This window comes from Stegostoma tigrinum, chromosome 10 (genome assembly GCF_030684315.1).
Source record: "Stegostoma tigrinum isolate sSteTig4 chromosome 10, sSteTig4.hap1, whole genome shotgun sequence".
In the NCBI taxonomy this organism is placed as follows: domain Eukaryota; kingdom Metazoa; phylum Chordata; class Chondrichthyes; order Orectolobiformes; family Stegostomatidae; genus Stegostoma; species Stegostoma tigrinum.
The window spans coordinates 14552407-14574611 of record NC_081363.1 but is presented as its reverse complement, the minus strand read 5'-3'; the positions used below and the strand labels follow the sequence as shown (position 1 = coordinate 14574611).

Genomic DNA, 22205 nt, shown 5'->3' with positions numbered 1-22205 from the left:
ACCTCATACTCTGAGTTCCAAGATGATATTACAGTGGAGCATTGTACCAAACTTACTCACCTAAAAGTTGCCTAGATCTCCAACCTTACAGCTATGACCCTTCTGAACTTGTAAAGTTCCACTGTTCTGTTTACAGAATTGAGTTATACAAAAAGCAGACACTTTGCTTAGACTTTTACGAATGCAACACCTTTTCACTCTCCAGCTGTGTGCTTTTTTCTTCGAGACTCTTGTGAGACTTCTTCATAAGTTCTTCATCTTTCTTATAGATCTTCACCATCTCATGTAGCCGGATGTTTTCTTTGAAGACACAACGAGTTCTTTCATTAAGATTCCTGTGGGATATGGGGAACAGTATTTGAATAACTACAGAATTAAAACTGCTGGTCATAGGCAATGGGGCCATCAAGTTTGTATTGAGACTTTCTACACATAGACCCAGAGACCCTTCAGTCTAACTCATCCATGCCAACCAGATATCCTGAATTAATCTAGTCCCATTTGCCAGCATTTGGCCCATATCCATCTAAACTCTTCATATTAATATATCCATCCAGGTGCCTTGGAAAAAGTCACCTTTTAGATATATGGTTCACTTAATCTGATAACATCCTTCTGCTCACTGCCCATATCTTACCATACTACATTTTATCAAGCAACCATTTAAAAACCGTGGCCTCTGTTTCAAAAATTGTTAACTGTTATTCCAGAGTTAGAACTAGACAAAAGCAATATTCAGTTATTAGTACCAAATAAGGCATCTCAACTCAAAAGGATCCACCATGTAGCATGGAAACTTTTGAAAACAGGTTGCTCAGGAATATGAAGTGAAGCATTTGCTGGGAGTAGTGTTTCAATTTATTGTAGCCCAAGGAAATCACTAAGAAGCTTGTGATGGTTCATCATCTGTCTTGGACTGAAAAAAACATAATGCTTTGCATGATTGTAACTCATGCCTTTGTCTCCAGGATACCAAACAGCAGTTGACACAATCCTCTTTGAAAATGAGGTTCTTGTCAACATCACTATTTTTGAAATAAGTAACTGATCACAAACAAAGTAAACCTTTTCTTTCTTTGGGTATATATTATATTAGGGTATATATTTTAGTCCTTAATATGTTTGATTGAATTCAGCATCTAACATCAGCTGATATGCAATGACTGATGCTCTCATAGTTACCAAAAACAGCGTTTAGAACTCTCACAGAAGTGCTTTAAGAGGTGTTGGCTTTAGGATGCATTACTAAACTGGCATTCTGTCTGCTCTTGCAATCAGGTATAAAACGGCACTAGTAAGAGAAGCACAGAGGAGATCTCCCTAGTATAGAGTCTAATACCAGTTCCTCAACTAACACTACAAATATATTGGCTGCTCACTACCTCATTCCTGTTTGTGGGATCTTGTTGGGTGGATTTTAGCACATTTATTCCTATTGCAACAGTGACTACGATTCAAAAGTACCTAATTGAATATAAAATCCCTTAGGGAGCAAAGTGGAAGGCATTATAAAACTGCATGTCTTTCTTTGTACCAGAAATAAGAATAATTAAAGCATCTTCTGTAACATCACTGTCCTCTTTATTATTTTCTCACTAGTTTCAGAGGTGTCCTGTTCTCCCAAAATATGCCCAGAAATGCATATCACAGAATCACAGAATTGTTACTACATAGAAAGAGGCCATTCAGATCACAGCATATGCATCAACTCTCCAATGAGCATTACTATAAAGACTACCTTTTTATTTTTCTGACTGTGGACTGAAATGGAAAAGGGGCTATTTAAAAGTAAGGGATGCGGAAGGAATTTCTGCAATTTTTTAACAGCAATTAGCAAAATTCAATGAATGTGGTATTTACACTATTCCTTTGTTTAAGCAGTGCGGTAAATACTTGCAGACAAATGGTCACGAGGTGAGTTGGTGGGGCATAAAGTGAGATTTGGCTGGGCAACATGTGGTGGATTGGTTTGCAGTATTGTGACCAGTTGTGGATGTCAAACATCAGCCTGCCAAATGTGATTGGCTCCTGTGTAGCTTGTGGGTCTGAACAATTCTGGCAGAAGCCTTCAGACCTCTAGAAGGGGACACAGTGCATTTCTCTTCAGTAAAATACTGAAAGCTTGAAGAAACTTTGTTAACCTGCGTCTAATCAGACAGGTAAACTGAAGAATTTTTAAGCGCTCTAAAAAAATCTTCAGCTTTCGTGATAACTATGGGGCTGGGGGCTTGAGTACCAGTACACTACCCCAGTGTGGTGTAACATTATGATAATGAAATGTGAGGCTGGATGAACACGGCAGGCCCAGCAGCATCTCAGGAGCACAAAAGCTGACGTTTCGGGCCTAGGGCCTTCATCAGAAAAGGGGGATGGGGAGAGGGTTCTGAAATAAATAGGGAGAGAAGGAGAGGCGGACCGAAAATGGATAGAGGAGAAGATAGGTGGAGAGGAGAGTATCGGTGGGCAGGTAGCGAGGGGATAGGTCAGTCCGGGGAGGATGGACAGGTCAAGGGGGCGGGATGAGGTAGGTAGGTAGGAAATGGATGTGTGGCTAGAGGTGGGGGGAGGGGATAGGTGAGAGGAAGAACAAGTTAGGGAGGCGGGGATGAGCTAAGCTGGTTTTGGGATGCAGTGGGAGGAGGGGAGATTTTGAAGCTTGCGAAGTCCACATTGATACCATTGGGTTGTAGGGCTCCCAAGCGGAATATGAGTTGCTGTTCCTGCAACCATCGGGTGGCATCATTGTGGCACTGCAGGAGGCCCAGGATGGACATGTCATCTAAGGAATGGGAGGGGGAGTTAAAATGGTTCGCGACTGGGAGGTGCAGTTGTTTATTGCAAACCGAGCGGAGGTGTTCTGCAAAGCCTCCCCCAGCTTCCTATTTATTTCAGGACCCTCCCCCCATTCCCCCCTCCAATGAAGGGCCCAGGCACGAAACGCCAGCCTCCGCGCTCCTAAGATGCTGCCCGGCCCGCTGTGCTCATCCAGCCCCACACTTTGTTAGTGATAATGGGAACTGCAGATGCTAGAGAATCCAAGATAATGAAATGTGAGGCTGGAAGAACACAGCAGGCCCAGCAGCATCTTAGGAGCACAAAAGCTGACGTTTCGGGCCCAGACCCCCACCAGAGAGGGGGATGGGGTGAGGGCTCTGGAACAAATAGGAAGAGAGGGGGAGGCGGACCGAAGATGGAGAGAAAAGAAGATAGGTGGAGAGAGTATAGGTGGGGAGATAGGGAGGGGATAGGTCAGTCCAGGGAAGACGGACAGGTCAAGGAGGTGGGATGAGGTTAGTAGGTAGGAGATGGAGGTGCGGCTTGGGGTGGGAGGAAGGGATGGGTGAGAGGAAGAACAGGTTAGGGAGGCAGAGACAGGTTGGACTGGTTTTGGGATGCAGTGGGTGGAGGGGAAGAGCTGGGCTGGTTGTGTGGTGCAGTGGGGGGAGGGGACGAACTGGGCTGGTTTAGGGATGCGGTGGGGGAAGGGGAGATTTTGAAGCTGGTGAAGTCCACATTGATACCATTAGGCTGCAGGGTTCCCAAGCGGAATATGAGTTGCTGTTCCTGCAACCTTCGGGTGGCACATTATGCTTATGTTATTCGCCTGCCTTTGCCCCATACCCTTGCATATTGTTCCTATTCAAATGATCATTCGACGAGTTCTTGAGATGCTTCTATTGTCGCTTCTTCCACCATTTCTAGACAGTGCACTTGAAGTATATAAATGTGTTTTCTTGCATTACATCTGCTAAATTGCAAATCACTTAAAATCTGTGGCCTTTTATAATCTTTTATGTGCAGGAACACTTTCTCCCTATTTACTCTATCAAGATCTCCCACAATTTTGATAATTTCTTTCAGATCTCCGTGCAGTCTCTCCAATCTATCAAAATCTGAAGGTTCTCATCACTGGTATCATTTTTTGCAAATTGTTCTGTGCTGTCTCAATGTGTTCACATCCACCCCACTGTGTTGCACTCAAAACTGCACACAATACTCCAGCTGAGGTCTAACAAATTTCCTGAATATGTTCAGATTAACTTCCTTGCTCTTGTATTCCATGCACTTATTAATAAGACCTAGGATAGTGTATGCTTTATTAACTTCTGTCTCCATAAATCCTGCCACCTTTTGTTATCTGTGCATATATACACTTATGTCCCTCTGCTCCTGCTGGGCATTGTACTTTCTACATTTTACTGTCTATCCATGTTCTTACAATCAAGACATCACCTCACATTTCTGTGCACTGAACATCATCTGCCATCTATCTTTTCATTATACCAACTTGTCCTTTTTTTATAGTTGTAAGCTGTCATAGAGTTATACATGTATGCAGCATGGAAACATGCCCTTTCCCAATTCATCCATGTTGACCAGGTTTTCTAAACTGATCTCGTCCCATTTGTCTGAATTTGGCACACATTATCCCTCTAAACCTTTTCTATCCATGTATTTGTCCAAATTTTTTTTAATGCTATAATTATACCCGTCTCTACCACTTGCTCTGGCATCCTGTTCCATATACAGTCCCTGTTACAGTTTACCCTGCTTCCAAGACCCCTGTCATCCACTAACTTTGAAATTATTCCTTGCATACCAAGATCATGATTATTAGTATGTGTCAGGAAATTCAAGAATTCCTAGGGATCTCCATTACATACTTTCCTCCAGCCCAAAAAATAGCAATTGAACACTACTGTTTTCTGTTACGCTGCCAATTTTGTATGTTACTCAAATGATGTCATGGGCTAATTAAGCCATATAGTCACTTCTACAGATTGTTTATAAAAACTCCATGATAACCATTTATTGCTTACTAAATGATGTTTTCTCATGCAGAAAATATATCAAGATCTGGGAGTGGTACAATCAAAATCTTACAGAATAGCTTCAGTGTGAGCCTGTTCAGTCAGCTGAATTAGCCTTTGTTCTGCCTCCCTCTCCAAACGCATCTGAAAGTACACAATAGTAAGATAAAATCAGAACATCTCGCTTGAGTTTAATGCTTGCCATTGGTTGCTTTAAAACAAACAACTGTAATACACCACAATAAAGTAGTAACCCTCATTTCCCTTTCTGTTAATTTTCTTGAAAGGAGAATTCTGTGTCATTTTTGTGGCAGAGTGCATTACTTCTTCTAAGGGAATTAGAAAGTTGCATCAGAAGTGAACTATTGTAATTAAGAAAGTAGAATTAGACTAGGTAGGTAATTTAGAGAAAATTGCTGACCCAGATTGAGTGGATCAGTTTCTGTGCTGTAATATTCCATAACTATAGGTTGTTGATTAGTAAGGGTGTGAAAGGTTACAGAGACAAGGGAGGGGAGTGGAGTTGTGAAACATATCAGCCATGATTGAATGGTGGAGCAGACTAATAGCTGAATGGCCTAAGTCAACTCCAATATTTTATGGTCTTATGTTTTCCATATTTGGATGTATAATACATTATTGTATTCACTGGGTCCTATCGCTAATGGTGCTATAAGTTGACAAAAAAAAGCAAAGGCTATTTGAAAAAGGTCTAAGAGATCATGATAATTATTTAAAATTGAGAACAAATAATATTCATGAAAGGACTTGGTTTAACAGAAGTGCTCAGCACCCAGGGTTATTCGTCGGTAGCTTATTTAATGATCTCTATAGAATATGGATTTTTGAAAGCGGAATGTATAAGTGGTAGAATCGTTAGAATTATTGATTCATCTTTGTCAGATTTCTTACAGTGCAAGTAGGATGTAACTTTGGAAAAAGCTATTCAAAGCATGTTGAAAGTGGAAACCAGAAAGACTCCCAGATAGATTCTGAGAGGAACACAATACCTCATGATAGTACCTGAACCTATTCAATTTGTAAGGTATGGATACTCTAAAGAGTCAACGAAGACTGAGCCAAACAGCAACCAATAAGATGCAGAGCCAGTGCACAACAACAAAAGAGTTACAGGCACAGGCAATGCCAAGACATGACAAATTAGTGCTACATCTTTCATGTTATAGATCACTTCTAGAGAATGTGTAGAAGTAGGATCAAGTGTCAGTTCAGCAGAAAGCCAAATAGTTTGCTCAAACAAATAATTTAAATCAGTTGGATTACCTCCATTGGAAAAAGTATCCACATTAGATGATATACCTTCATAACTGGGTGGGATGCTGCCAGGAGTGGTGTGGACTTGTTGGGCCGAAGGGCCTGTTTCCACACTGTAGAGAATCTAATCTAATCTAATAACTGTACAATTATTTTCCCTTAAAGTTAAGCTTTGGATGAGTCAGTTGAGTCACAGCTGGTATTCTAGGTAGCAAAATCAGTCATGCAAGGAATATGCAATTAGTTGTGCCAACATTTCAAAATTAAAAAAGACAGATAACATTTCAGGTCAAGAGCCTTTGAGTATTCAGTTCCAAAGACCTAACACTGAAATTCAGGATCTCCACTCTTTCAAATGCCAACAGATTTGATGAATGGCCCACATTTTCTATTTTTTTCCTCCAAGATTCAGCATTTGTTGTAAACCTTAATTCAGTCATGAAACAATTTCAGTGGTACACGGATTATTTTAATTCTCTAGCACTACAAGGCTTAGTAACCCCTCCAAATGAGTAGTCTTATTTTTTAAAACCTACAAAGAAATTGATAAATTGCTAAAGTATTACCTTTCTTTTCAATATCGAAATATTTCATGAACTGCTCCTTTTTTTATCCATGTTCTTCTTGCAGTGTGCCCTGTTCCCAACATTTTACACTCAGACTTCTACAAATGTTGCTATTTGAGTTTTTATTAAAAAAGAGTCCAGATGACTAGCTCACTGTTAATTTTCCTCTGCCCCCAAACAACACATCCCTCCTCATCTTCTGCCCTACCTGGAAAGCTCTGGTCTTTATTTTAACTCAGAACTCATTTAAGACACAATAGAAGGAGCAAAGAACGAAAATCCTCTTCAGAATAACCCTGTACCTTACTGTAAAACACTTTATTAAATGCCATATGTGAGACTGAATTAGTTTGAGGGTAGCCTCCTGAATCTTGTTCACATACCTTTTCTTCAAAAAATTTGTTTTCTAGATGTCTTAGCGTTTCTTTGTGCTCTTTGTTTGTTGTGTTCATTGCGTCCTTTATCTGAGAGAAAAAAAAAGGAAACGTTTGTTTTAATCTGCATCTCTCCTTTATCTCCAAAATCTGCAGAGGTACCAAGCATTCTTTCCAAGTGATAGCACATTTAGGATGCAATGTTAAATTGAAGTTGCATTTACTCACTCGAGTACATGTAAAAGATTCTATGACACTATCTTGAAGAAAAACAGAGGTTCTCCTCAGTGTCCCTTAGTATCCCCTCATCCCACCTCAAGCTGCAACTCCATTTCCCACCTACTAACCTCATCCCGCCTCCTTGACCTGTCCATCCTTCCCGGACTGACCTATCCCCTCCCTGCCTCCCCACCTATACTCTCCTCTCCACCTATCTTCTCCTCTATCCATCTTCGGTCCGCCTCCCCCTCTCCCTATTTATTTCAGAATTCTCTCCCCATTCCCCTCTCTGATGAAGGGTCTAGGCCCGAAACATCAGCTTTTGTGCTCCTGAGATGCTGCTTGGCCTGCTGTGTTCATCCAGCTTCACACTTTGTTATCTTGGATTCTCTAGCATCTGCAGTTCCCATTATCTCCTTCTCCTTAGTGTTCTCAATCAATGCCAGTAATACTGATCACCTGGTTATTTATCTCATTGCTGTTTCTGGGACTTTGCTGTTCACAACTGTGTCAACCTAAATTACAAAAGTGATCAGAGATAATGGGAACTGCAGATGCTGGAGAATCCAAGATAACAAAGTGTGGGGCTGGATGAACACAGCATGCCAAGCAGCATCTTAGGAGCACAAAAGCTGACCTTTCGGGCCTAGACCCTTCATCAGAAAAGGTGGATGGGGAGAGGATTCTGAAATAAATAGGGAGAGACGGGGAGGCGGACTGAAGATGGATAGAGGTGGAGAGGAGTGTATGGGTGGGGAGGTAGGGAGGGGATAGGTCAGTCCAGGAAGGACGGACAGGTCAAGGGGGGTGGGATGAGGTTGCAAGGTAGGAAATGGAGGTGCAGCTTGAGCTGGGTGGAGGGGATAGGTGAGAGGAAGAACAGGTTAGGCAAGCTGGGACAAGGTGGGCTGGTTTTGGGATGCAGTGGGGGGAGGGGAGATTTTGAAGCTGGTGAAATCCACATTGATACCATTGGGCTGCAGGGTTCCCAAGCGGAATATGAGTTGCTGTTCCTGCAACCTTCGGGTGGCATCATTATGGCACTGCTGCAGGCCCAGGATGGACATGTCATCTAAGGAATGGGAGGGGGAGTTAAAATGGTTTGTGACTGGGAGGTGTAGTTGTTGACTGCAAACTGAGCGTAGGTGTTCTGCAAAGCGGTCCCAAGCCTCTGCTTGGTTTCCCCAATGTAGAGGAAGCTACACTGTGTACAGCGGATGCAGTATACCACATTGGCGGATGTTCAGGTGAACATCCGCTCTATGTGGAAAGTCATCTTGGGGCCTGGGATGGGGGTGAGGGAGGTGGTGCGGGGGCAAGTGTAGCACTTTCTGCGGTTGCAGGGGAAAGTGCCAGGTGTGGTGTGGTTGGAAGGGAGTGTGGAGCGGACAAGGGAGTCGCGGAGAGAGTTGTCGCTCCAGAAGGTTGACAAGGGTGGGGTGGGAAAAATGTCTTTGGAGATGGGGTCGGATTGTAGAATGGCAGAATTGTCGAAGGATGATGCGTTGTATCCGGAGGTAGGTGGGTGGTATGTGAGGACTAGGGGGATTCTCTTGGGGCGGTTATTGCAAGGGCGGGGTCTGAGGGATGAGGTGTGGGAAATGCAGGAGACATGGTCCTCCCATTCCTACAGACTAAGGGGGTGGCCAATGGGTACCCGCGTGGGCCCAAGCTCTGCCTGCCTCTTTGTAGGTTATGTGGAACAGTCCCTCTTTCGCACCTACACTGGCCCCAAAACCCACCTCGTCCTCCGTTACATTGATGACTGTATCGGCGCCACCTCATGCTCCCAAGAGGAGCTTGAACAGTTCACCTATTTCACCAACATCTTCCAACCAAACCTCAAGTTCACCTGGACCATCTCCAAAACATCCCTTACCTTCCTGGACCTTTCTGTCTGCTTCTCAGGCAACCACCTACAAACCGATGTCCATTTCAAGCCCACCAACTCCCACAGCTACCTGGAATACACCTCCTCCCACCCACCTTCCTGCAAAAATTCCATCCCATATTCCTAATTCCTTCGCCTCCGCCACATCTGCTCCCAGGATGAGGTATTCCACTCCCGCACATCGCAGATGCCCTTGTTCTTCAAGGGCCGCAGCTTCCCCCCCGCAGTGGTCGAGAACGCCCTCGACCATGTCTCCCGCATTTCCCTCACACCCCACCCTCACAATAACCGCCCCAAGAGAATTCCCCTAGTCCTCACATACCACCCCACCAACCTCCGGATACAGCTCACCATCCTCAACACTTCCGCCATCTACAATCCGACCCCACTACCAAAGACATTTTTCCCACTCCACCCAAATCAGCCTTCTGGCGAGACCACTCTCTCCGCAACTCCCTTGTCCGCTCCACACTCCCCTTCAACCACACCTGGCACTTTCCCCTGCAACCACAGAAAGTGCTACACTTGCCCCCACACCACCTCCCTCACCCCCATCCCAGGCCCCAAGATGACTTTCCACATCGAGCAGATGTTCATCTGAACATCTGCCAATGTGGTATACTGCATCCGCTGTACACAGTGTAGCTTCCTCTACATTGGGGAAACCAAGCAGAGGCTTGGGACCGCTTTGCAGAACACCTATGCTCAGTTTGCAGTCAACAACTACACCTCCCAGTCGCAAACCATTTTAACTCCCCCTCCCATTCCTTAGATGACATGTCCATCCTGGGCCTGCAGCAGTGCCATAATGATGCCACCCGAAGGTTGCAGGAACAGCAACTCATATTCCGCTTGGGAACCCTGCAGCCCAATGGTATCAATGTGGATTTCACCAGCTTCAAAATCTCCCCTCCCCCCACTGCATCCCAAAATCAGCCCACCTCGTCCCCGCCTGCCTAACCTGTTCTTTCTCTCACCTATCCCCTCCTCCCAGCTCAAGCCGCACCTCCATTTCCTACCTTCTAACCTCATCCCACCCCCTTGACCTGTCCGTCCTTCCCGGACTGACCTATCCCCTCCCTACCTCCCCACCCATACACTCCTCTCCACCTATCTTCTCCTCTATCCATCTTCAGTCCGCCTCCCCCTCTCCCCCTATTTATTTCAGAATCCTCTCCCCATCCTCCTCTTCTGACGAAGGGTCTAGGCCCAAAACATCTGCTTTTGGCTCCTAAGATGCTGCTTGGCATGCCGTGTTCATCCAGCTCCACACTTTGTTATCTTACATTACAAAAGTGACCATTCTCCAAAATCATTGCATTAGCTGTAAAGCTCTTTCAACCCAAGATTGTGAAAAATGTACAGCAATGAAAGTTCTACAGTGAAACAACAGTTCACTATTCTACAGTTGTGGAAAGCCCTTTTTGAGGTGCATGTGTAATTTGTTGTCTCCACTTGAAAATGTTCAATTTTTGTGCAATAGCATCAGCATTAGGTTAAAGATGCATGGAATATTATTAATGACACCTGCAATTTCTGAGCAGTTTATTTTTATTTCCTAAATAAGCTTTACACTGAGCAAAAGCTGCAAATTATTTAACCATTTAACCATAGCTCGGCGTGACAACCAACATCTACAACCTGGGCTACAAATCTACTCTAAACTCTCTTAGAGATCCCCAGCCTATTCAGCCTCTCCTGATAGCTCAAACCTTCTAACCCTGGCAACATTTTTGTAAATCTTTCCTGAACCCTTTTAATTTTCACAGCATCCTTCCTATGGGAAGGACACTAGAATTGCATAGTCTTCTAAAAGTGGCCTAACCAATGTCCTGCACAGCATCAACGTGACCTCCCAAACCCTATACGCAATGCACTGAACAATAAAAGTACGCATACCAAGTGTCTTCTTCACTATCCTATCTGGGTGGAAGTCCACTTTCAACAAACTACAAACCTGCACACCATGGTCTCTTTGTTCAACAGCACTCCAAGACCTTATCATTAATGTACAAGTCCTGTCCTGATTTGCCTTTTCAAAATGCAGCACCTCACATTTTTCTAAATTAACTACATCTGCCATTCCTCAGCCCATTGATCAAGATCCAGTTGTACCCTGAGGCAACCTTTTTTGCTGTCCACTGCACCAATTTTGGTGTCATCTGCAAACTTATTAACCATACCTCCTATGTTCACATCCAAATATTTGTATAAATGTCAAGAAGCAGTGGACCCAGCATTAATCCTTTTGGGACACCAATGTTCACAAACCTCCAATCTGAAAAGCAACCCTCCACCACAACCCTCTGCCTTTTACCTTTGAACCAGTTCCGCATCCAAATGGCTAGCTAACCCTGTATTCCATGTGATCTAACCTTTCTAACCAGTCTACCATGAGGAACCTTGCCAAATGCCTGACTGAAGTCCATATAGATCACGTCTACTGCTCCACCCTCATCAATCCTCTTCCTTCCTTCTTCAAAAACTCAGTTATTAGTGAATCACAATGTCCCATGCACAAAACAATGATGACTATTCCTAATCAGCCTTTGCCTTTCCAAATATAAATTCTGTCCCTCAGGATTCCCTCCAGCAACTTGACCACACCAATGCCTGTTCCCTAGCTTTTCCTTACTACCTTTCTTAAATAGTGGCACCACGTTAGCCAACCTCCAGTCTTCTGACACCTCACCTGTGGCTATCAATGATACAAATACCTCAACAAGGGGGCCAGCAAACACTTCCTTAGCTTCTACAGATTTCTGGGGTATACCTAGATCAGATCCCAAGGATTTATCCACCTTTATGTATTTTAAGCAATCCAGCACCTCCTTCTCTGTAATATGGAGATTTTTCAAGATGTCACTACGTATTTCCCCCATTCTATGTCTTCCACGTCTGTCTAAATAGAACATAGAACTGTTTAGCACAGTACAGGCCCTTTGGCCACGATGTTGTGCCGACCTATTATTCTACTCTAAGATCAGAACTAACCTGCAATACCTTTCATTTTACTATCATCCATGTGCCTATCCAAGAGTCGCTTAAATGTCCCTAATGTATCAGACTACTACCACCACTGGCAGTGCATGCTATGTACCCACCACTCTGTGTAAAGAACCTAGCTCTGACATACCTTCCTCCAATCACTTTAAAATTATGCCCACTCACGATAGTCATTTCCACCCTGGAAAAAAGTCTCTGGCTATCCACTCTATATATGCCTCTCATCATCTCGTACACATACAACTTAGAACATTAGAGCACAGTACAGGCCCTTCACCCCTCGATGTTGCACCGACCTGTGAAACCAATCTGAAGCCCATCTAACCTACACTATTCCATTATCATCCATATGTTTATGGAATGACCATTTAAATGCCCTTAAACTTGGCGAGTCTACTACTGTTGCAGGCAGGGCATTCCACGCCCTTACTACTCTGAGTAAAGAACTTACCTCTGACATCTGTCCTATATCTATCACCCCTCAATTTAAAGCTATGTCCCCTTGTGCTAGCCATCACCATCCGAGGAAAAAGGCTCTCACTGTCCACCCTATCTAATCCTCTGATCATCTTGTATGTCTCTATTAAGTTGCCTCTTAACCTGCTTCTCTCTAACAAAAACAGCCTCAAGTCCCTCAGCCTTTCCACAGAAGACCTTCCCTCCCTACCAGGCAACATCCTTGTAAATCTCCTCTGCACCCTTTCCAATGCTTCCACATCCTTCCTATAATGCGGTGACCAGAACTGCACGCAATACTCCTAGTGCAGCTGCACCAGAGTTTTGTACAGCTGCAACATGACATCATGGCTCCGAAACTCAAACCCTCTACCAATAAAACCTAACACACAGTACGCCTTCTTAACAACCCTATCAAACTGGATGGCAACTTTCAGGGATCTGTGCACATGGACACAGATCTATCTGCTCATCCACACTACCAAGAATCTTACCATTAGCCCAGTACTCTATTCCTGTTACTCCTTCTAAAGTGAATCACTTCACACTTTTCCACATTAAACTCCATTTGCCACCTCTCAGCCCAGCTCTGCAGGTTATCTATGTCCCTCTGTAACCTGCAATATGCTTTTGCTCTATCCACATCTCCACCGACTTTAGTGTCATCCGTAAATTTACCAACCCGTCCTTCTAAGCCCTCATCTAGGTCATTTATAAAAATGACAAACAGCAGTGGCCCCAAAACAGATCCTTGCAGTACAACACTAGTAACTTAACTCCAGGATGAACATTTCCAATCAACCACCACACTCTGTCTTCTTACAGCTAGCCAATTTCTGATCCAAACCATTAAACCACCCTCAATCCCATGCCTCTGTATTTTCTGCAATAGCCTACCATGAAGAAGCTTATCAACTGCTTTACTGAAATCCATATACACCTCTACCAAGTCACCTCTCATCTTTCTTCTCCACAGTAAATACTGATGCAAAATACTCATTTAGTATCTGTCCCATCTCCTGCACACATAGGCAGCCTTGCTAATCTTTAACAGGTCCTATTTTCTCCACAGTTACCCTTTTTCCCTTAATGTATTTAGAAAATCCCTTTGGATTCTCCTTAACCCCATTTCCCAAAGCTCTCTCATGTCCCCTTCCTACCCTCCTGACTTTCCTCTTAAATATTCTCTGGCTACCTTTATACGCTTCTAGGCATTCACTTGATCTCTGCTGTCTATACCTGACATATACTTCCTTCCTTTTCTTTACCAAAACCTCAATTTCACCAGTTATTCAGCATTTCTTACAAGTACATGCCTTGCACTTCACCCTGATAGGAACATACTGTCCCTGGACTCATTATGACATTTTTGATGGCTTCACATTTTCCAGTCATCCCTTAACCTGCAAACAAACATCACACTCAATCAACTTTTGAAAGTTCTTGCCTAATGCTGTCAAAATTGACTTCCTCCAACTTAGAACTTGGTCTACCCTTTTCCATCACTATTTAAAAAAATAGAATTACAGTCACTGGCCCCAAAGTGCCCTCCCACATTTCCCAAGATTAGGTGAAGTCTTGCTCCTTCTCTCGTAGGTACATCCACATACATAATCAGACAATTTTCTTTACACGCTGAACAAATCCTTCTCCATCCAAGCCTTTAACATAATGGCAGTCCCAGTCTTATAGTTGGCCTGTTCGCCCACAGTCCACAGTTCACAGTCCACAGTCCACAGTCCACAGTCCGTGGCCAGCCAGCTCAGAGTCAGTCCTCAACTGAGGACATTTTAATCTCCTGGTTATATTGGTCAGCCAAGACTTTCTTAATTAGCCCCGGTTAATAATGCCAATCAAGAGCCTCATAGTTAACAAACTCCACATGGTTCCAAACACAGCGGGTGTCCATTGGCACACTTGAGTGACTTATAAGAAAGTGAAGGTGAGAAAAAAATCCTGGCCTGCAAGTGGGCCTATCACTATCAGCAAACTTCGAGGTTGGATGGCTAGAATTTGGGGGAAGGGGAGTTACCAACGACATTTGTTAGCTTTGGCAAGAGACAAGAAATTGTGCAATGAGCAATTCCCTGCTCATCCTTTTAGCCACAAATGATGGATGGGAAGAGAAAATTGCTACTTTTTTCTTAAGATTCTGTTTGTACCTAGGTACTTGTAGCTAGGTTGGCACCTTGTTTGGCAATATTATACACTTTTCACTATGTTCTTATACTTTTGTACTTAAATACAGTTGACAATAAAATCAAAATCAAAACAGGAATAATTATCAGAAAAATAGGATATTAATATTGAATGAAAAAAACTTGCATTCATATAATAATGTTCAAGTGAAAGTTCTCACTTCACATAAATGACATACATTTTGCATTCCAATGACATCTGTTAATGACAAGTGATCCACTTATGCAGTTGCTATCTTCAGAAGAATGACACAATTGTGGGGAACTTTGAAAGATGGTATTGATGCAAAGTGACATAAATTAGTAAGTTGTCTGGAATATTGGGTTTTTAGTTATTTACTTTAAGACTGATTATAAATTTGAATTATATGTAGACGGGGGTGGTAACAGTTTTGTATATGACTGCGCATCTTGCTTAAAGATGTACATACATAATGAAACAAGAAATCTGAATAGACTCACATCATCCAATTCATTTTCCAAGAAAACTTGTTTCTTCCTAAATTCTTTGACCCTGTTCAGTTCCTCTTGTATCAGCTGTATTTCTTTTGTTTTTTGTAACATTTTGCCTTGCATTTGTTCCATCTTTTGGGTGTAGGTTTCGACCTGTAGGAAGATGAAGGTGTGAAAGAAGTTTCAGCTAACAGTGACTGTAGTGGATGTCTTCACAGACAGAGCTGAATTCCTGAGTCCTGAGAACAGAGCTGAACTTTGCTGAACTCCTTATAAATGTAGGTTAGTTGCTCATAATTATGGATCCAATTCTATTTTCCTGAAACACTTGGATACCATATATAAGTCTGAGAGAAATTACAGCACAAAAGGTGGTAATTTGGGCCATCATATTTACATCACCCTTTGTCAGTCCGATACCCAAACTCTAGCCTCATAGCTTTTTTTAAGTTTAACTCACTCAAGTGCCCATGTAATTTCTTTTTGAAATCACTGAATTATCTCTGTTTTCTCTATGTTCGCAAGGTAAGAGTTCACTGCATATGAGGTAAGAAACATTCTTCCTCCGAAGATCCACTCTACAGACCTTGTCCAAAACTATGAATCTGTGACCCCATTTCTCATTTGATCAGGTGATAAGAACATAAGACATAAGAGCAGAAGTTGGCTATTCAACCCATCGGGTTATTCTCTGAGATTATGCCCTCTGAAACAGCCTACCTTTTTAAGTCCCTCAAAAATCCTGTATGCTCCAATAAGCTCACGATTCATTCTTCTAAACTCCAATGAGTACAGGGCCATCTGCCTTACCCAAACCCATCATAATCTTGTAAATCTTGAGCAAGTCAAATAGTCTTCACTGTTAGCTACACCTCCAAATCCTTTTGGTAGGATTGGCAGATATTGAAATTTTACTCTATTCCAAATCCAAGTCATTGATATATAATTCTGAAAAGCAGTGGTCCTAGTAATGATCCTTGAGGGAACAGCACAGTTCCTTCCAGCAGTTTGAGAAGCAACCATTTAGCACTGCTTTTTATCCTTTCTTTCATATCACGACATGCCATGGGCAAAGAGGGAATGGGGTGAATTTAATTAGGGGATTACTTTTCTCCTCGAATCCAGGAGAGTGAGATATTGTTTATTTTGCTCCTTTCCCACTTTGAGCCTAACCCTTACTGAGGTGGGCTAAAAGTGTTCTCAAACCCTGTGTTTTTGTTAAACCTATAGCAAAATATTTTAAAATCAAATTAAAGGTAGAGTTTGTTAACAAGCAACCCAGTGGTGTTCCACAGGGATCTGTGCTGGGACCATTGTTGTTTGTGATACATTTAAATGATCTGGAGGAAGGTGTAGGTGGTCTGATTAGCAAGTTTGCTGATGAAACTAAGATTGGTGGAGTAGCTGATAGTGAAGGGGACTGTCAGAGATTACAGCAGAATATAGATAGACTGGAGAGTTGGGCAGATAAATGGCAGATGGAGTTCAATCCGGGCAAATGCGAGGTGATGCATTTTGGAAGATCAAATTCAAGGGCGAACTATACAGTAAATGGAAAAGTCTGATGGAAAATTGATGAACAGAGAGATCTGGGTGTTCAGGTCCATTGTTCCCTGAAGGTGACAAATGCAGGTCAATAGGGTGGTCAAAAAGGCATATGGCATGCTTTCCTTCATTGGGCAGGGTATTGAGTACAAGAGTTGGCAGGTCATGTTGCAGTTGTATAGGACTTTGGTTCGGCCACATTTGGAGTACTGTGTGCAGTTCTGGTCGCCACATTACCAAAAGGATGTGGATGCTTTGGAGAGGGTGCAGAGGACGTTCACCAGGATGTTGCCTGGTATGGAGGGTGCTAGCTATGAAGAGAGGTAGAGTAGATTAGGATTATTTTCATTAGAAAGATGGAGATTGAGGGGGAACTGATTGAGGTCTACAAAATCATGAGGGGTATAGACAGGGTGGATAGCAAAAAGCTTTTTCCCAGCGTGGGGGCTCAATTACTAGGGGTCATGAGTTCAAAGTGAGAGGAGGAAAGTTTAAGGGAGATATGCGTGGAAAGTTCTTTACACAGAGGGTGGTGGGTGCCTGGAACGCGTTGCCAGCAGAGGTGGTAGACGCAGACACGTTAGCATCTTTCAAGATATATTTGGATAGGTACATGGATGGGCAGGGAGCAAATGGACACAGACCGTTAGAAAATAGATGACAGGTTAGACAGAGGATCTTGATTGGCATAGGTTTGGAGGGCCGAAGGGCCTGTTCCTGTGCTGTAGGTTTCTTTGTTCTTTGTTATTCAAAATGCAGGTCTATTTCTTTGATACTTCATTTCTTCACACACACACACAAACACATAACAGAAAAGTAAATTACAATTTATGAACGTTTTAAAAGTCAATATGTTGGTACTAATGTATATGACTTAGAATTCAGTGAGTTAATGTCCAATTGGAAATCTGCCAATTAGTTAATCTTGTACCAATTATCTTCCTGGAAGCTGGGATGTGGTCAAAAGGCACAGCAATGTGTTTTATATTCAGACAATTAGTCTAGATAGGCAGACAAAGTCCAAGATATTTTCTGGAGATGATACTATCGAGAGAGAAAAAAGATAGAGAGTAAGTCTCCTGGCTTCTGAGACCTACAGCTGCTCTTCTCATATGTTAAGACAGCAACTGATTTAGAATCCCAGATTTGTACATTTAAGCAATTCAACAAGCTCAAATTTCCTTCATGTGTCAAGGACATTTTAGGTGCTGAAGGACCATCTTAATGGGCTAATTGGAAGGTTGCTATGCTAACATTATCGCATTACTTTCCCCCAACTGAGTTTCCATTGTGAGGTGCCAAGATAACTGTAAGAGCAATAATGCTATTTTAATTTTAAAAATTGATGTTTTCTTTTGCCAGAGCTGGATGGAAGCAGGCTAGCCTCCAAGTACTTTATGTCAGCTTTAGCTGGAATATTTACACAATACAGTCATGTGATCAGCCTTGGCCATTTATAAGTTCAGCAAGGTTATCTGTTTTTTGACACAAACAGAATTTAAATATGAAAATAAAGAAGAGAATACAGTTTTCTTTCAGATTTCTCTTCACGACATACATTTCAACGGGATAACAACTACAAGTGTATTTTGTTGGATGTAAAGTGCTTTAAAGTTATCTGTTAGTCATGTGTACAGATATTACATCTAGAATATATATATTCTGCTTAGTTATATTAATTTAGTGGTATATTTATTCCTTCTTCATAAATGGTGGGGTGCTGTTGTATCTCAATGCAAGGATGATGTCTACTGAGGCTCACAAGTTTTTTCCATGAATCTTTGTGTCACTCTCACACTCACGCACACACACTCTCTCACACTTGCGCGCACAAGCACTCTCTCTCTCACACACACACAGACACACACAGACACACACAGACACACACACACACACACACACACACACACACACAATTAACTGTACTGAGTTGGGGCAGATTGTCAGCTTAGAACAGTGAGTCAGGCACTGGGAGTTCTAGCTGATGAGAATGAGCCTGCATCTGGGTAGGACACACTCAGGATGTTGGAATCTTCTTGCCACAGTGTTCCCTGCCAAAATCCCTAAGCCCAAAGGGTCCCCTAGAGAGCAAGTTCTCTTCAGCTGCATCTGGACACAGTAAGAGGGAAAGGAAAAATACAACCTCTAATGACACATAAATGCCATGGATTACACTTCATTGTAAATACCTTCACAAATTTATTCAATTTTCTTCATCACCTGTGTGAGCAAAAGTCATTTTAACTACAACTACAAAAGAGGCTAGCAATCCTTTGTGATACACAATGTTCCAATTGCGACTGAATGATAGCTGTCCCTTCTGTAATGCTCATTAAAATTTTGTCTAATTTGAATTAGGAAGCATCAGATGTTATGAAGATTTCCATAAGTTTGTTTTATTACTTTTTATTAACCAACAAGAAATGCATAGAAAGAGCAAAAGATTGACCTGCTATTGCTGTTGCGATTATACAGGGTTTGCTGGCTTCAGCAGTAACAAAGCATTTACAGTCAGTGAAAGATGATTTCATGCAACTCTGTTCCACTGAACAAAGTTCACAAAGAAATCATGCCTGAGCTGCTGTGGCTGATACCTCTGTGCCATTGCATTTTAAAGGTGCTATCCAACTAAAGAACATCCTCCTGTTCCTACTTGGCACAATGCTGTGCTCACCACAACCCCCACACCCCAACACCCACATCATGCCTCCCCAAATCCTCATTATCTTTCACATAAACTCTGGAAGTATTCTACGAAGAGAATCCAATGACTAAGCAGATGGCTACTCTCCAGCAGGTCTCTGAACGCCAACAAACTGGGGTGTTCCTTCCTTAGCCGGCTGCAGAGACATGGCACTAATGCGCTCACCAGAATGTGTTCTCCTATCGCAGGATTCCACTGGACCATAGATATTTGGCAATTTCAAACCAGGCTAGCTGGGTCTGAGGTTGTGGCCTCCTTTTGCAGTCTTGAGAAAAGAAAATGACCCACCTCTCCACCACCCCAGCCACCAGGATTTCCAGGTCCCTGATAGCAAATCAAGCTGCCTCTGTACAGCAATTCTTCCAATGCTGTAATTACGAACAGCTGTTCCTAGCTTGCAGTGAATGACCTGGTGCACTGCTAGGGTTTACATGTGATGGGAATCCTGGAAGTTGCAAGTACTGTGATACAAGAGAGCCCGAGAACAGCAAGATGTATATGTGATGAAGTGAGTAGTGCAAAATTGAGACAACTCACTAGTGCTTACTAAGAGAACCCTTCATGAAACTTGCAAAATTTGATATATAACTGATTGTTGCTAAATCTTTTTGTTTATTGATTCATGGGATGTGGGTGTCACTCGATGGGTTAGCATTTATTGACCATCTCTAGTTTCCCTGGTGAAGGTGATAGTGATGTTCCTTCTTAAAATGCTGCAGTCCATTCGCTGTAGGTACATCCACAATACCGTTAAGGAGGGAGTTTCAGGATTTTGACCAGCGACAGTGAAGAAACTGTGATATATTTCCAAATCAGGATAGAAATTGGCTTGGAGGGATCTTGCAGGCAGTGGTGTTTCCATGCATTTGCTGCCCTTGTCACTCCAGGAATGGTAGTAAGCCTTGTTAATTTCTACAGTGCACCATCTAGATTGTACGCACTGTTGCTGGGCATTAGGGTGGAGGGAGTGAATATTTGTGGATCCGACGCCAACCAACCAAATCAATTTGTCCTGGAGGGTTTCAAACTTCAGTGTCGATGGAGCACTCATCCATTATACTCCTCACTTGTGTTTTGTAGATTGTGGACAGCCTTTGAGGAGTCAGGAGGTGAGTTACTCATTGAAGGATTCCGAGTTTCCGTCCCGCTCTTGTAGCCACAGTATTTAGATGTCTGTTTCAGCTCAATTTCCAATCCTGGATGTTGATAGTGAGGCTTCATTATTGCTATTGAATGTCAATAATTAAATTCTCCCATGCTGGAGATGGTCACTGCCTGACACTTGTGTGGAACAAACATTACTTGCCACTTTTCAGCTCAAACCTGAAGGTACTGGACTTCCAGGTCTTGCTGCATTTGGACATGGACTGCTGCCACATTGGAGGAGTCATGAATGGTGCTGAACATTGTCCACTAATAACTGCACACCGCTGAATATGATTTTATGATGAAGGGAAGAACATTGTTGAAGCAACTAAATATTTTTGCCACTACCCTGAGGAATACTCGCAAAAATGTCCTGGAACTGAGATGATTGACCTCCGACAACCATGACCATCTTCCTTTATGCCAGGTATGACTCCAATTAGTAGAGAGATTTCCCTCTGATTGCCATTGACTCCAGTTTTGATACAGCTCCTTCATTCCACACTCTGAAATGATGTCAAAGGCAGTCACACTCACTTCACCTTTATAAGAGTCCTTTTCTCAATGCTTGAAGCAAGGTGTAATGAGGTCAGGAGCTTAGTAAACCTGGTGAAAACCAAACTGAGCATCAGTGAGAAAATTATTGGTTCATAAGTACTGGCGATAAAGAGTTGATTGATGCATGCAGTGGTAATTGACTGGGTTGGATTTGTCTTGCTTTTGCGTACAGTACAAGCACACAACTGAATAATTTTCCACAATGTCAAGCAGATGTCAGTGTTGTAACTGTACTGAAACAACAGTACTATTGCCAGAATGTTTTCAGGACCTACAGCCTTTGCAATATCCAGGGCCTTCAACCATTACCTAATATCAAAAGGCAAATCACATTGGGTAATGACTGTGATGCTGGGGACCTCTGGAGGAGGCCAAAATGGATCATCCATTTGGCATTTCTAGCTGAAGAATGCTACAACCTTACCTTTCGCACCAATGTGCTGGATCCCCATTATTGCAGTTGGGAATGTTCGCACAGCCTCCTCCTTCAGCAAGTTGTTTAATTACCCACCATCATTCACAACTAAATGTGACAGGATTGCAGAGCTTAGAGATGACCTTTTGGTTGTGGAATAACTTAGCTCTGTCTATCACTTGCTGTTTATGCTGTTTGGCATACTTGTATTTTGACCTGGTGTCTCCTTATTTACCCCATCAAAACTATTCTTATGATTTTGAATACATTTGTCAAATTTGTTCTCAACCTTCTTTCAGCACAATAACACCACTGACATCAGCTTCTCCATATAATTCAAACCACTGATCCCTCAAGTAAATTGTCTGTGCACCCTCTCCGAAGTTTGACATTCTTCCTAAAAATATGCTTTATTAGTCAACATACTTTAATCCAGTGCTTCGCTTGAACTTTTGGATGTCCAAATTACCATAAATACTACTGTAACTGGAAAGCTGCAGTCACTTACAATTGTTTTGTTTTCCTCGGCGGCTTTTTGTTTTTGGTCCACTAATTGCTGCTGCAGTTTGTTGATCTGAAAATACAAAA

General features: G+C 42.6%; 1 protein-coding gene across 3 annotated transcripts in view; it reads right to left on the bottom strand.

The window, feature by feature from the left end:
- Window positions 1-22205, bottom strand: part of LOC125455532 (basal body-orientation factor 1-like) — a 34722-nt gene that overhangs the window by 7203 nt on the left and 5314 nt on the right. For all 3 annotated transcript variants that reach the window (XM_059649024.1, XM_059649026.1, XM_059649025.1), the window contains exons 3-7: window positions 22126-22191; window positions 15259-15402; window positions 7036-7116; window positions 4885-4955; window positions 191-335 (exon numbers count right to left, since the gene is read on the bottom strand). In XM_059649024.1, coding sequence (XP_059505007.1) covers window positions 191-335; window positions 4885-4955; window positions 7036-7116; window positions 15259-15402; window positions 22126-22191 — 507 coding nt within the window. The remainder of the gene's footprint in view (window positions 1-190; window positions 336-4884; window positions 4956-7035; window positions 7117-15258; window positions 15403-22125; window positions 22192-22205) is intronic.